The sequence below is a fragment of the Scomber japonicus genome, chromosome 11 (assembly GCF_027409825.1).
Source record: "Scomber japonicus isolate fScoJap1 chromosome 11, fScoJap1.pri, whole genome shotgun sequence".
In the NCBI taxonomy this organism is placed as follows: Eukaryota; Metazoa; Chordata; class Actinopteri; order Scombriformes; family Scombridae; genus Scomber; species Scomber japonicus.
In genome coordinates, this window is record NC_070588.1 from 20,795,376 (window position 1) to 20,809,229 (window position 13,854).

Genomic DNA, 13,854 nt, shown 5'->3' on the forward strand with positions numbered 1-13,854 from the left:
TCTAAATATATGGTGTGTGTGTGTGTGTGTGTGTGTGTGTGTGTGTGTGTGTGTGTCTATCATAGGCTACTTTGAGGGACACATTTCAGACTAAAGACCAGTTAATTGTGCACAGTTTGTCCAACAGGGGATTTGAGATTGGGAAACATGCAGATTTTTGGGTCAACAGTGGTTATGGTTAGGATTAGAAGAAGTCTCCAGGAAACTAGTGCATGTCCTCAAAAGTGAACTAGGTCAACTTTTGTGTGTGTGTGTGTGTACATTCAGTCATAGGCTACTTTTGGGGACAAAGTCATGGGTGAGACCAATTAATTGGGGAGGGCATGTCCAATTGGGGACAAAAGCTGTGTTATTAATTGGGAAAAGGTTCATTTTTGGGTCAGTGGTTAAAGTTAGAGTAAGGCTCCAAGAAATTAATGTAAGTCTAAAGTCCCCAAAAGTGAGTTAGGTTAATATTGTTCGTGGGCCCGTGTGGGTGTGCAGGAGGGAGGGGGGCAGCTAGTGGATAAAATCAGGTCAGACTTGGCAGTGAGTTTTGAGGAATGTTACACACAAATCACACAATTCACACAAATGGCAACATTTGACCCATTTTCTTTATTGAACTCCATGTTTGTTTTTTTTAAAATTTTGCTACATACAAAAAGTCTTACATTGAAATCATTTACCAAAAAAAAAAACATTTTGAAAAACGCAAAATGCCACACGAATGATCATTTTAAGCAAAATTGAATTCCTTATTAACTGACACCAAAGTAAAGAAACAACACATTAAAATGGTAAGCTGTAAGCTGTAGAAAAAGATTTACCACAAAAATGTTTTTAAAAGAATTTTAAAAATTGTAAATGCAGCTCAGCTAGTTTTTAAGTCTGCAACACTACAAAAAATACTGAAGTAGACAAGTAGCGTGAATATACAGCAGGTAATTATGGCTTACTGACTTTATAATCATTTATTTATGTTGAAGCACAACTGTTATTCACTTAAAAGTCTGTCACTGATGCAAATAATTAAAAAAATGTAAGCCTCATAAGATGACATTAGACCACAGTAGACTTTATTTGGTTAAATCATTCAATCTTTATGACGTACACACACTATAGAAGGCCATGTTGACATTTCAACTTCCTTCAAGGATCAGCAGGTAATAAGCAACCGCTGGTGTTAAATCAAGTTATTCAACCAGGTTAGATTGATAGTCCCAGTCAGCTGTGGACAGACTCTGTGTGATGTGTCCTATTGGCATACAGAATATTTTAAATACAGGCCATTTGTTGAACTACTAGACTACAAGGAATTGTAACACTCTGAGATGTTCCAGTACTGTAAAAAATGTATTTAAAGGACACGCCCCAGTATCCTTCACCACCTCAATTATTTGTACTCACATATCAGGGCACCAAAACATTGCACCAACAATAATGTCAACTTTTTTTTCAACAATACTTTTCTGTCCAGATCAGGCCCTGTTTAATTAAATATTGGTGTGTGGCGTTAGGTGTGGTAGGGTTAGTAGTTGTTTTGGTTTGGCTGAAGCAAATATTTGGACTATTATTCACTTCAACTGAATCACTGTTATTAGTGGATTCACAGGCAACTATTCCACAAATAGTCCCCAAGTGAAGTGACGAGGCACTAAGCCATGAAACCAGTTCAGTGCATCCAGGCAAATAAGATTTTTAGCACAAGATTCAGTAGTTATTCAGTGATTCACAAAGTTCTTCCTATCAGTTTCAGTACTGATTGTAATCGAGTTGATCACGGCTTCCACCATGACGACTACGCTGATCGTCGAGGCGATCGCGACTTCCACCGTAACGGTCACGGTTATCGTCAAGGCGATCACGACTTCCACGGTAACGATCACGGTTATCGTCAAGGCGATCACGACTGCCGCTGTAATGATCACGCTGATCTTCAAGGCGATCGCGACTACCGCCATACCGATCACGCTTATCGTCAAGGCGATCGCGACTGCCGCTGTAATGATCACGCTGATCTTCAAGGCGATCGCGACTGCCACCATATTGATCACGCTTAACGTCAAGGTGATCGCGACTGCCCCTGTAACGATCACGCTGATCGTCAAGCCTATCACGACTGCCACCATACTGATCCCTTTGATCCTCCAGGCGGTCACGACTTCCTCCATAACGATCACGCTGATTATCAAGATGATCACGACTGCCACCATAACGATCACGTTTATCGTCAAGGTGATCACGGCTGCCACGATAGCTATCATGCTGGTCGTCCTGGTAACGTGTATCAATATCACTGCCCTTAACATCATGTCTTTCTGTACCACTGTAATAACTCTGTTGGTCATCCTCAGACTTATACCCAGCTGGTCTTGCGCTGTAACTGTTCTGAGAAACAGCTTTGTCTTGGTAAACCTGTGGGTTTACTTCACTTGTGTCATCCCGGTACTGCTCTCCAGCTTTGTCATGAAACTCCATGTCTTCGGGGTAACTAACAGATAACCAGGTACAAAACACACAAAAGAAAGAGTAAATGTTGAGATTGAGATTGGCACCTATAAACACCATTCAGAATCTAACAATCAATACACTAATAATTGTTGTGTTTATAGTAGCAGAAACATACAAGACAAACCCCAATACATACCCCAATACATACCCTTCAGCATTCTGTTCCTTTTCGCCCTTCTTCCGGCAGCAACAGAAGATGAGAAGCGCTAGACACAGTAAACCTGCGATGACTCCTCCAACTATATATGTAGTAGACCCTAAGCTCATACTGGCTGGATAGAAAAGAGGACAGACATGACATTTACTCACTGCTCTTGCAAGGCTTAGGCTGGTGTTTACAGCTTCATCTGACATTTTGAACTTGCAAGTTATATCTTAAATATCTGAGCCTTGTTTACAAATGATGCCTATATGCAACAAGAAAAATTCATTTTGAATGACAATTATTCATCTCTTTCTCAAAATTAACCAATGATCTTGAGATCTTGGTCATTGTTAAATAGCATGCAATCTCCACACTGGTATGATACGGATATCTTCCATATAACATTGTAACTTCCATGTACATTCAAACAGTAAACTATGGTTGGACAACTGCTGGGGGAGGGATTAGCAAGCAGTTAATTGCCTATTAAAAGCAGACACAAACAACATTCATATTGTGTTTCTGACCACCGTAAGGTAAGTCCAATATTCACTCACTAGCTCTGTCTAAGTCATCACCAACTCCTGAGAAAGATATCTGTTTTTTTAACAGTAAAATGCTTCTCCATGTTCACCAGCTGCTTGCTAACTTTGTCTACCAATCAGTTGCAGTAGAGTACACTGAGTTTATGAGATATTGTGCATTGAAGACAGTTGCCTGCCACTGCTGCTGGAAACAGAAGAGTGTATACTACCAGGGTGACATGAATTAAAAGTAGCTCGAAACAGGTAAATGAGGTGAACAGGTAAATCATTTATAAACATTCACCTGGCACCACAGCTAAGGTGAGGTTGCAGCTGGCAGAAGCAACTTCATTGGTTGACGTGCAAATGAAGAACCCAGATGTGTCTCGGGAAATATTGAATAATGAAAGGAGTCCATTCTCTGTAACATAATGAAGCAAAGCATTCATTCATTCTTTATATAAACACTGGCAAAAGGAGAACCTACTCCACTAAAGATGTGTGCTTCAGTGAAACATATAGGTGGTTGAAATGCATACCTTCAGTTGTCTTCAGCGGAAATGGTCTGGGCATGTTTTGGACACTGTAGCTATTCCATTTATAGCTGGGTTTTGGGGATCCTTCCACAGACTTGCAGGTGAGGGTGATGTCTTGCCAATATTCTGCTTTCCCCTGAATTGTGCAGAGGGGCTTAGAGGGAGGTTCTGCAAAAAAAAAACAGAGAATATAACAATGAGAATCAATTTATGACAAGAAAAAAATACAATGTAGTATTGGTGTTACGTCCTCATGGAGACAACACACAAATAATAAACATAAAATATGTGAGTGGTTCATTCTCACCCAGAACCAAAAGGGAAGTGGTGGCAGAAGTTGTTCCCTCATTGTCACCGGGGATCATGACACTGCAATGGAATTTATGGCTCTCCTGCATGGTCACCTTCGTCAAGTGGAGTGTGCTTACATGTGTAGTGGTGTCAACCTCCAATCTGACTCTGTTTTCATATTCAGGCGCAATGTCGACTGGATTGTCTGTATAGAAGGCGGCCACGCGTTGCTAGAGAAATATACATAAACAAAACAGTTTTCAAAGACACCTGGGGACTGTTTCAGAAAGCAGGTTTAGTGAAAACTCTGAGTTAGTTAACCCTGAGATGAGGGAAACTCTGGTTTTTCGGTTTCACAAAGTCAGTTCAGCTTTACTCTGAGTCAGTTACCCTGGCAATATACTCCGTGAACCTAACCTGCTCGCTGGCAAGTTTTCTTCAACTAACTGAGTTTCTCCTCCTTTTTAGTTGAAGCCCGCAGACTGAAGGAGGTGTCAGACATGGTGTGTTTCTTAAAGAGTCAGTTAATATTGAAGCACAAATACGAAGCACAAATCTCCGTCAGAGGGTGATGGAACCCCGCTGGAATGTTTTATCATTCTCTGATGATGTTCTGTTTGAGTGTTTCCATTTTTTTGTACGATCGATAATTTATCTGAACAATATTCTCAGCCCTCGTATCGTCTGTACGATACCACATGGACATGCTCTCAGTTCAGAACAAGTTCTCTGTTCAAGTTCATGTTTCCAAGGCACTATACACTGTAAATAAAATTGACTAGATGCTAGACTATTATGTTTGCTAAATAAGAGTGAGACATATTAATTTCAGGCTCTAGTTGTGTTGCAACAGTTAGTTGATTAATCTATTAGCTTGTCAACAGAAAATTAATTATTAAACTGGATCTGGCCTCTCAAATATGAGGATTTTCTGCTTTTTACTATTTTATAAACTAGTTATAAACTGAATATCTTTGGGTTTGGCATTGTTGGTTAAACTAAACCAGACACTTATTTGAAGACCTAACCTTGGACTTTTTAGCCGGCATTTTATAGAAAAATTAGTTGATGGAAGCTCAAATCTCCAGTTTTGTCTCATTCTTGCTACTATACCTTCTCTTGAAAGAATTATTTTCTGTACAAATTATGTCAATTTATCATATTACAAAATCATATAATACAAAATTGTCTTGTATAGAGTCCTACCTAAGTTACTAGAATGTGCTACATGAACAATGTTACAACCACAAAATAGGAATACAGTTTAATGTCTCACCAGTGGTCCATCAGTTTTACTTTCTGTTATAAATATATTTCCATGTTCAAGCCAAGTTTACTTTGAAGACGTTATTTGTTAGTTTTTTTTGTTTTGTTAGTTAGTATGATTTTTGTATGTGTGTTCACAGGCTGAGATTTCTACTTTAAGCAGGTCCCAACTAACTAACTAACTAACTAACTGTGCAACTAAGACAATTTTATTACCAGAAATTATGCAGGAAGTCAGTTTAAATTCTCACCGTTGGTTCAGCTGGGTTGTTCTGGAAGTATGACCATTTGATGACGAGCAAGGTGAAATCTGGATTGGCTGGAATGAAGGAGCATGTCAAGGTAACATCATCTCCTTTTGAGACTTTGTATAGTTGCTGTGGAATAGAAACCTCCAAACTCCTACAGCAAGGCAGCACTGAAATGAAATGAAATGCATAATAAATGATAAATAATCTGTTTCCCTGTGATATAGATGCATTTATGACAACTACTTGCGTAATGTGTTACTGGAGGACAGTACGGAGCATAGAATATATGATTGAATTCGAGTAACTTAAATTACAATATGTTTATGTTATACAATACTTAAATAAAGCTTTTCAGTATGTTTCTTTCTCAGCAAATGTAATAAATAGGTTTCATCCACAGGTTTCTTTTCAGTAGTCTTGCTTCCGGTTTAGTAGCAAAGTGTAGGATTAATCATTAACGCTGGTGATAATACCACCAAGGTGTGGTAGTTTTATGTATCTAACAGAAAGAATACAAGCATAAAGCCTACCTGTAAGTATCAGAAACAGTTCTTGCCATCCCAGCCGTGTCTTTGTTGCCATTGCTAAAAGAAAATATGAATAAGAATAAAAAAAGAAATGAAAAAGAACTATTTGAAATAGATGCTCGCTGTCTCAGACCGAGAGCCCGCCTAACCCTTAAGGTGAACTCTTAGTTATGGAGGAAGTTGGCTCCTCTGGGTAATAAGTCAACAGCTACAGGTCACATGTCACCAGACAGCCAATCATTGCTCCATCATCACTTTTAAACCTGATCATTAAATATGAACATGATAACTAGGGGCTGTACAACCAGCAGGCCTTAAAGGTAAAACATGACACATATATAGTTAGATGTTTAATTATTCATTCAATTAAGTCAGCACAGCAAAATATGAAATGTAGATAATGATTACTTTTTTTTTTTTTTTTGGTTTATTCTATCAGTATGATAGAGTTTGACCTACATAGAAAGTTGTACTTGTGCCTTATATTGTGCATCCACATTTGGTGTTGTGCTCAGGTTGACCTGCAGGCTGCAGTGTTGGACTGACAATGAAGTTGTATGTATCAATACAGACCAGATTACTGCTGGTCTGTTAACCTATAGCATATAATAAGATCATTCAACAATTGAATCAATTAATGGCCCTGTTGCTTTAACTTGCTGTTGTGGTCTCTCATTCAAAGCTTTTACACTTAAGGTGAAAGGTGGAAGGTGTAAATTGAATCTGGACCTCCAGTTGATGGTTTGGCATTAAAGTTTGTTGTCTGTGATATGTTTCAGGCATATGACTGTGTATTAGGAAAGATGTGATGTTGATAACAAGACAATGTACTCCTTCAGTGGTTCAGGTAACAGATTTGGACTCAACTGAGGACAAGAAGGATGTAATCCTTAGTGGGCCAACAGGTCAGCTGTTTTGAAGTATTCAGTCACTCATTGGTTTAGGATAATGTTTACCAAACGATGTGAGAAGGAAACAAGATGCTGAATTTCTACATCTCTAAAAGGGGCATGCTACTTATATATATATATTTTTTAAATGTTTTGCTACATGCAAAAAGTCTTACATTGAAATCATTTATCAAACAAAAATATTTTGAAAAATGCAAAATGCGATGTAATCATTTTAAGTAAAATTGAATTCCTTATTAACTGACACCAAAGTAAAGAAACAACACATTAAAATGGTAAGCTGTAAGCTGTAGAAAAAGATTTACCACAAAAAAAATGTAAATGTAGCTCAGGTAGTTGGAGAAAAGAAGGAAATTTGCCTTTTTAAGTCTGCAACACTACAAAAAATACTGAAGTAGACAAGTAGCGTGAATATACAGCAGGTAATTATGGCTTACTGACTTTATAATCATTTATTTATGTTGAAGCACAACTATTATTCACTTAAAAGTCTGTCACTGATGCAAATAATTTAAAAATGTAAGCCTCATAAGATGACATTAGACCACAGTAGAGTTTATTTGGTTAAATCATTAAATCTTTATGAAGTACACACACTATAGAAGGCCATGTTGACATTTCAACTTCCTTCAAGGATCAGCAGGTAATAAGCAACCGCTGGTGTTAAATCAAGTGGGGCTCGTGGTTGAGCATAGCTCAGCAGGTAGAGCGCCCGCCCCATGTGTTTAGGCTATAGTCCTCGTTGCAGGTGATCCTGGTTCGAATCCCAAGCCGAGTGGTTTTATCCTGGTATTCCCTCTCTCTCTGCCTCCCGTTTCCTGTCTATCTCCACTGTCCTGTACATTAAAGGCAAAAAAGCCTGAAAAAATATTCTTTAAAAAAAGAAAAATCAAGTGGGGCTTAGAGGGAGGTTCTGCAAAAAAAACAAAGCATATAACAATGAGAATCAATTTATGACAAGAAAAAACACAATGTAGCATTGGTGTTACGTCCTCATGGAGACAACACACACATAATAAACATAAAATATGTGAGTTGTTCATTCTCACCCAGAACCAAAAGGGAAGTGGTTGCAGAAGTTGTTCCCTCATCGTCACCGGGGATCATGACACTGCATTGGAATTTATGGCTCTCCTGCATGGTCACCTTCGTCAAGTGGAGTGTGCTTACATGTGTAGTGGTGTCAACCTCCAATCTGACTCTGTTTTCATATTCAGGCACAATGTCGACTGTACTGTCTGTAAAGAAGGTGGCCACGCGTTGCTAGAGAAATATACATAAACAAAACATTTTTTTAAAGACACCTGCACTATGTAATAATAATAATAATAATAATAATTATAATAATAATAATAATAATCAACAATGTCATATAGTATGCAAGTATGTATCATTTCTTCTTGTACTATGAGCCACAGTATATTGCCCTGTATGAAAGGTGCTATATAAACAGTGTTTTTTCTTCCTCTTGTTATTGTTATTAATGCACATACACAATTAATTACTATAGTATTATTATTATCAATACCATGCCACAAGGCACCATGACATTACATATACACTGTAAATAAAATTGACTAGATTCTAGACTATTATGTTTGAGTAAGAGTGAGACATATTAATTTCAGGCTCTAATTGTGTTGCAACAGTTAGTTGATTCATCTATTAGCTTGTCAACAGAAAATTAATTATTAAACTGGATCTGGCCTCTCAAATATGAGGATTTTCTGCTTTTTACTATTTTATAAACTAGTTATAAACTGAATATCTTTGGGTTTGGCATTGTTGGTTAGACTAAACCAGACACTTATTTGAAGACATAGCCTTGGACTTTTTAGCCGGCATTTTATAGAAAAAATTGTTGATGGAAGCTCAAATCTCCAGTTTTGTCTCATTCTTGCTACTATACCTTCTCTTGAAAGGATTATTTTCTGTACAAATTATGACAATTTATCATATTACAAAATCATATACTACAAAATTGTCTTGTATAGAGTCCTACCTAAGTTACTAGAATGTGCTACATGAACAATCTTACAACCACAAAATAGGAAGACAGTTTAATGTTTCACCAGTGGTCCATCAGTTTTACTTTCTGTTATAAATATATTTCCATGTTCAAGCCAAGTTTACTTTGAAGACGTTATTTGTTGTGTTTTTTGTTTTGTTCGTTTGTTTGATTTTTGTATGTGTATTCACAGGCTGAGATTTCTACTTTAAGCAGGTCCCCAATATGTGCAAATAAGACAATTTTATTACCACAAATTAAGCAGGAAGTCAGTTTAAATTCTCACCGTTGGTTCATCTGGATTGTTCTGGAGGTATGACCATTTGAGGACGAGCAAGGTGAAATCTGGATTGGCTGGAGTGAAGGAGCATGTCAAGGTAACATCATCTCCTTTTGAGACTTTGTATAGTTGCTGTGGAATAGAAACCTCCAAACTCCTACAGCAAGGCAGCACTGAAATGAAATGAAATGCATAATAAATGATAAATAATCTGTTTCCCTGTGATATAGATGTATTTATGACAACTACTTGCGTAATGTGTTACTGGAGGACAGTACGGAGAATAGAATATATGATTGAATTCGAGTAACTTAAATTACAATATGTTTATGTTATACAATACTTAAATAAAGCTTTTCAGTATGTTTCTTTCTCAGCAAATGTAATAAATAGGTTTCATCCACAGGTTTCTTTTCAGTAGTCTTGCTTCCGGTTTAGTAGCAAAGTGTAGGATTAATCATTAACGCTGGTGATAATACCACCAAGGTGTGGTAGTTGTATGTATCTAACAGAAAGAATACAAGCATAAAGCCTACCTGTAAGTATCAGAAACAGTTCTTGCCATCCCAGCCGTGTCTTTGTTGCCATTGCTAAAAGAAAATATGAATAAGAATAAAAAAAGAAATGAAAAAGAACTATTTGAAATAGATGCTCGCTGTCTCAGACCGAGAGCCCGCCTAACCCTTAAGGTGAACTCTTAGTTATGGAGGAAGTTGGCTCCTCTGGGTAATAAGTCAACAGCTACAGGTCACATGTCACCAGACAGCCAATCATTGCTCCATCATCACTTTTAAACCTGATCATTAAATATGAACATGATAACTAGGGGCTTTACAACCAACAGGCCTTAAAGGTAAAACATGACACATATATAGTTAGATGTTTAATTATTCATTCAATTAAGTCAGCACAGCAAAATATGAAATGTAGATAATGATTACTTTTTTTTTTTTTTTTGGTTTATTCTATCAGTTTGATAGAGTTTGACCTACATAGAAAGTTGTACTTGTGCCTTATATTGTGCATCCACATTTGGTGTTGTGCTCAGGTTGACCTGCAGGCTGCAGTGTTGGACTGACAATGAAGTTGTATGTATCAATACAGACCAGATTACTGCTGGTCTGTTAACCTATAGCATATAATAAGATCATTCAACAATTGAATCAATTAATGACCCTGTTGCTTTAACTTGCTGTTGTGGTCTCTCATTCAAAGCTTTTACACTTAAGGTGAAAGGTGGAAGGTGTAAATTGAATCTGGCTAATGCCAAACCATCAACTGGAGGTTTGGAAGTTTGTTGTTTGTGATATGTTTCAGGCATATGACTGTGTATTAGGAAAGATGTGACGTTGATAACAAGACAATGTACTCCTTCAGTGGTTCAGGTAACAGATTTGGACTCAACTGAGGACAAGAAGGATGTAATCCTTAGTGGGCCAACAGGTCAGCTGTTTTGAAGTATTCAGTCACTCATTGGTTAAGGATAATGTTTACCAAACGATGTGAGAAGGAACCAAGATTCTGAATTTCTACTTCTCTAAAAGGGGCATGCTACTTATATTTATTTATTATCGCTAATATCCTACTAAACCCTAAAGATCAATCTAAAGGAGTTTTTCATAATCCGTTCACAAATTAAAAAAATAGACAAAATAATGAATTATCTCCACAACACAAGTAATGTTCTCATTAAAACTCAAATACACCTGAAAGAATAACATCTGAGGTGGATATGTCTTTAAGAGAAACAAACTAACTTCATCTAAATTTAAGACATAACCAAATTTGCTGTTTTTTCCCTTAATTTCAACAGTTTAAAGGATCAATTTGTAATTTTTTTCCAGTGTTATTGACTATTAATAAATATGAGAGTCACTATTATAACTCATTTAAGAAAGCATCCAGTTTAGGTCAAATTATTCACATCTTAACAAAAGACTTCTATACTCTTCAAAAATCATTCATTATTATTATTATTATTATTATTTATTATTATTATTATTGTTGTTGTTATTATTTGTGTTGAACATGGGGTCTAGATTCTGCTGACCCCTCAATGCCACTGATATTCTGTGCATTTTGTGTATGCACCCTTCAACTTCCCATCAAATACAGTACCCACAGAAGACCACACGTGGTACAGTAGCTTCATTATATTGCATGCACAGACACCCAGAGACCAACCAGTACTTCTGTTATGGAATAACATTAACTGGCACCAGGTCCCCTGCGTATAAATTAGTTTGTGGTAAATTAATTAAACTTCAGTAATTTATTACTTTTATATGTATGAATATGCACCATGTGAGCACACTATTAACCAAAATAAATATTTAGTATTCTACACAGGGCCCCTAAAGACAGAGTCACATCATTATGTAATAATGCAGGACCTGCTTTAGTCGATATTATACTTTAAAGATCCCCTCTAGACCAGTAGCACACACCCACACACACACACACACACACACACACACACACGTATATACTCTTTCCCTCTCATTAAAAAGATGTGGAACCTATGAATATGCTGGACACAAGATGTCTCCTACTGCTCCAAGTTTTCATATCACACTTGTCTAACTTGCATACTACATTCCAAACTATTTGTGATGGATCATCCTCATAGGTCCACCACCAAAAATGAGATGAGATGTGCAGAAAAACTTTCCTCCTTCAGCAGATGAATGTGAAAAGAGGCTTCTGGTGTCAGCACATACACAACACATCTTCATAATCAAATAACAGTATAGGTCTAAAATTCAGTTGGCAAACAATTACCTGTAGTTAAGTTTACACCATCTAGTGGCTGTAGTAATGCACTCCAGAACAGACCATATAGGACCATAGTATGTTGCTATACAAAACCATTTCAAATCATTGTCAAGAATAATTGCCCCTTTTTTTGGTGTGACAACGCTTTGGTTAATGGCTGATTAGGTTTAGGCACTAAACGCACTTGGGAAAGGTTAGAAAATGATCCCCTTAAATGTGGTTTACACTGTGGTTTATAAAGGTGTAATATGACATTCAGCCCCACTAGATGTTGCACTAGAGCACCAGCATTTTAGACCAAAACAAACATTCAAACAAGAGTCTGTTACTGTATTGCCTATTTCATACCTTAAATGTTTCAGAAACATATTTTAGTGTACTGTTTAGTTGTAACATGAGAAAGTTTGTGACCTGGCCACCATGTTGAACATGGACGCAGGAAGGAAAGGGAAGGACTCGCATGCACAAGCTTGCACGTGCAACCGGATCAGCACAGAGAGCCTGGGATCACAACAGACACGCAGAAGGAATATGAGTCTATTCTCTGCTCAGGATGCCATTACTCCACTATATCTTTACCTAGCAAATATACCTAGTGGGGCGGAATTTCTTATATTGCACCTTTAACCTTTGTTGTCATGGCAACAGCAAACACCACAGCATTTATTTGTTGTTGTTTTTTTTGTTGTTTTTAAAAAGTGGCTGGAAATGGGAGACAAATAGTGGTCTCCTGTAGCAAAGTCCACTTTTTTTTCTCCACCTAACAATCTGCCCTATTCTCACCTCCTCTAATCAGGCACAAATCATCATATATCAACCTTCTCTGAACTGTGCCACTTCCCAGGTCTTAATTACCACAGCTGCTAGATGGTACAAACGGGCTGAATTGTAGACCTATACTGTCATCTTACTTGTGAGGGCAGACTGACATATATTATTCTGCACAGTAACGCTCAAACAACCAACTGTAGGAACAAGAAGAAACATGTTCTTGACTGGAGGGGGACTTTAAGTTGTGCAACCTGACAAATTCCCAAAGAATAAAATAACCAAAACCATTTGACATGCAATGAACCTGGGATTTTTGGTGTCCCTCGGGCCTTGGTCCAGTTGTTGGCTGTTGTTGCCATAGAGATGTGTAATCAAGTTTAAGTCTACATTAACTTTTGTCAGTATTAATAACTGCATAGTAATACAGTTGAGCTGGAGATTGATTGAATAATTGAACTTAACTGTTCATTTTGACATGTACTCCACATGTTAATAGTTTATGTATTTATTTGACCATTTATATAAACACATGCATTAAACACTCAATGAGCCGTTATGAATGTAGCTGTACACAGTTTTAAAGAATTATTTTTCAATTATTTATTACATTTACTTTTTTATATATTTGTCAACAATTATATCCTCCCTTCTGAAGTGTCTTTAAATGAATAAAACTCATAAGAACATAGCTGTAATCATATTTAATGATATATTATTAGTAATTACTAACATTAACAAATCCTTACCGTGTTAAGTGTACAGATCTTTAATAGATGTCTTTAAAAGTGTGATGAATGTGTTACAAACTTAGGAAGACAGTCTTGGCCTTAAATAGTCATTTGTTTCCCATTTTTAAAAATTGCTATTATTATTATTATTATTGTTGTTGTTATTATTATTATCATTACTCAGTTTCAATGTTCCACTTTGAATATATGTTCAACTACAGATATTATCTATATGTCAAATTACACTGCTTTGTCTGAATAAATAAAAAAAAAAGTCTGTATCCTTCAGTTTGTAAAATGGTCGACTAAATAATTTGAGATTGGCAATAAATGTAAACCATTAATACA

General features: G+C 36.8%; 1 protein-coding gene across 1 annotated transcript; it reads right to left on the reverse strand.

Annotated features, from left to right (window-relative positions):
- Window positions 1-1,454: 1,454 nt before the first annotated feature.
- On the reverse strand, window positions 1,455-9,906 carry LOC128367765 (V-set and immunoglobulin domain-containing protein 1-like). The gene is made up of 7 exons (XM_053328412.1): window positions 9,769-9,906; window positions 9,239-9,405; window positions 7,994-8,207; window positions 3,702-3,866; window positions 3,467-3,583; window positions 2,642-2,765; window positions 1,455-2,473 (listed from the first exon to the last, which is right to left on the reverse strand). Exons 1-7 carry the CDS (start codon window positions 9,818-9,820, stop codon window positions 1,735-1,737), a joined length of 1,578 nt encoding a protein of 525 aa, XP_053184387.1. The 5' UTR covers window positions 9,821-9,906; the 3' UTR covers window positions 1,455-1,734.
- Window positions 9,907-13,854: the final 3,948 nt, after the last annotated feature.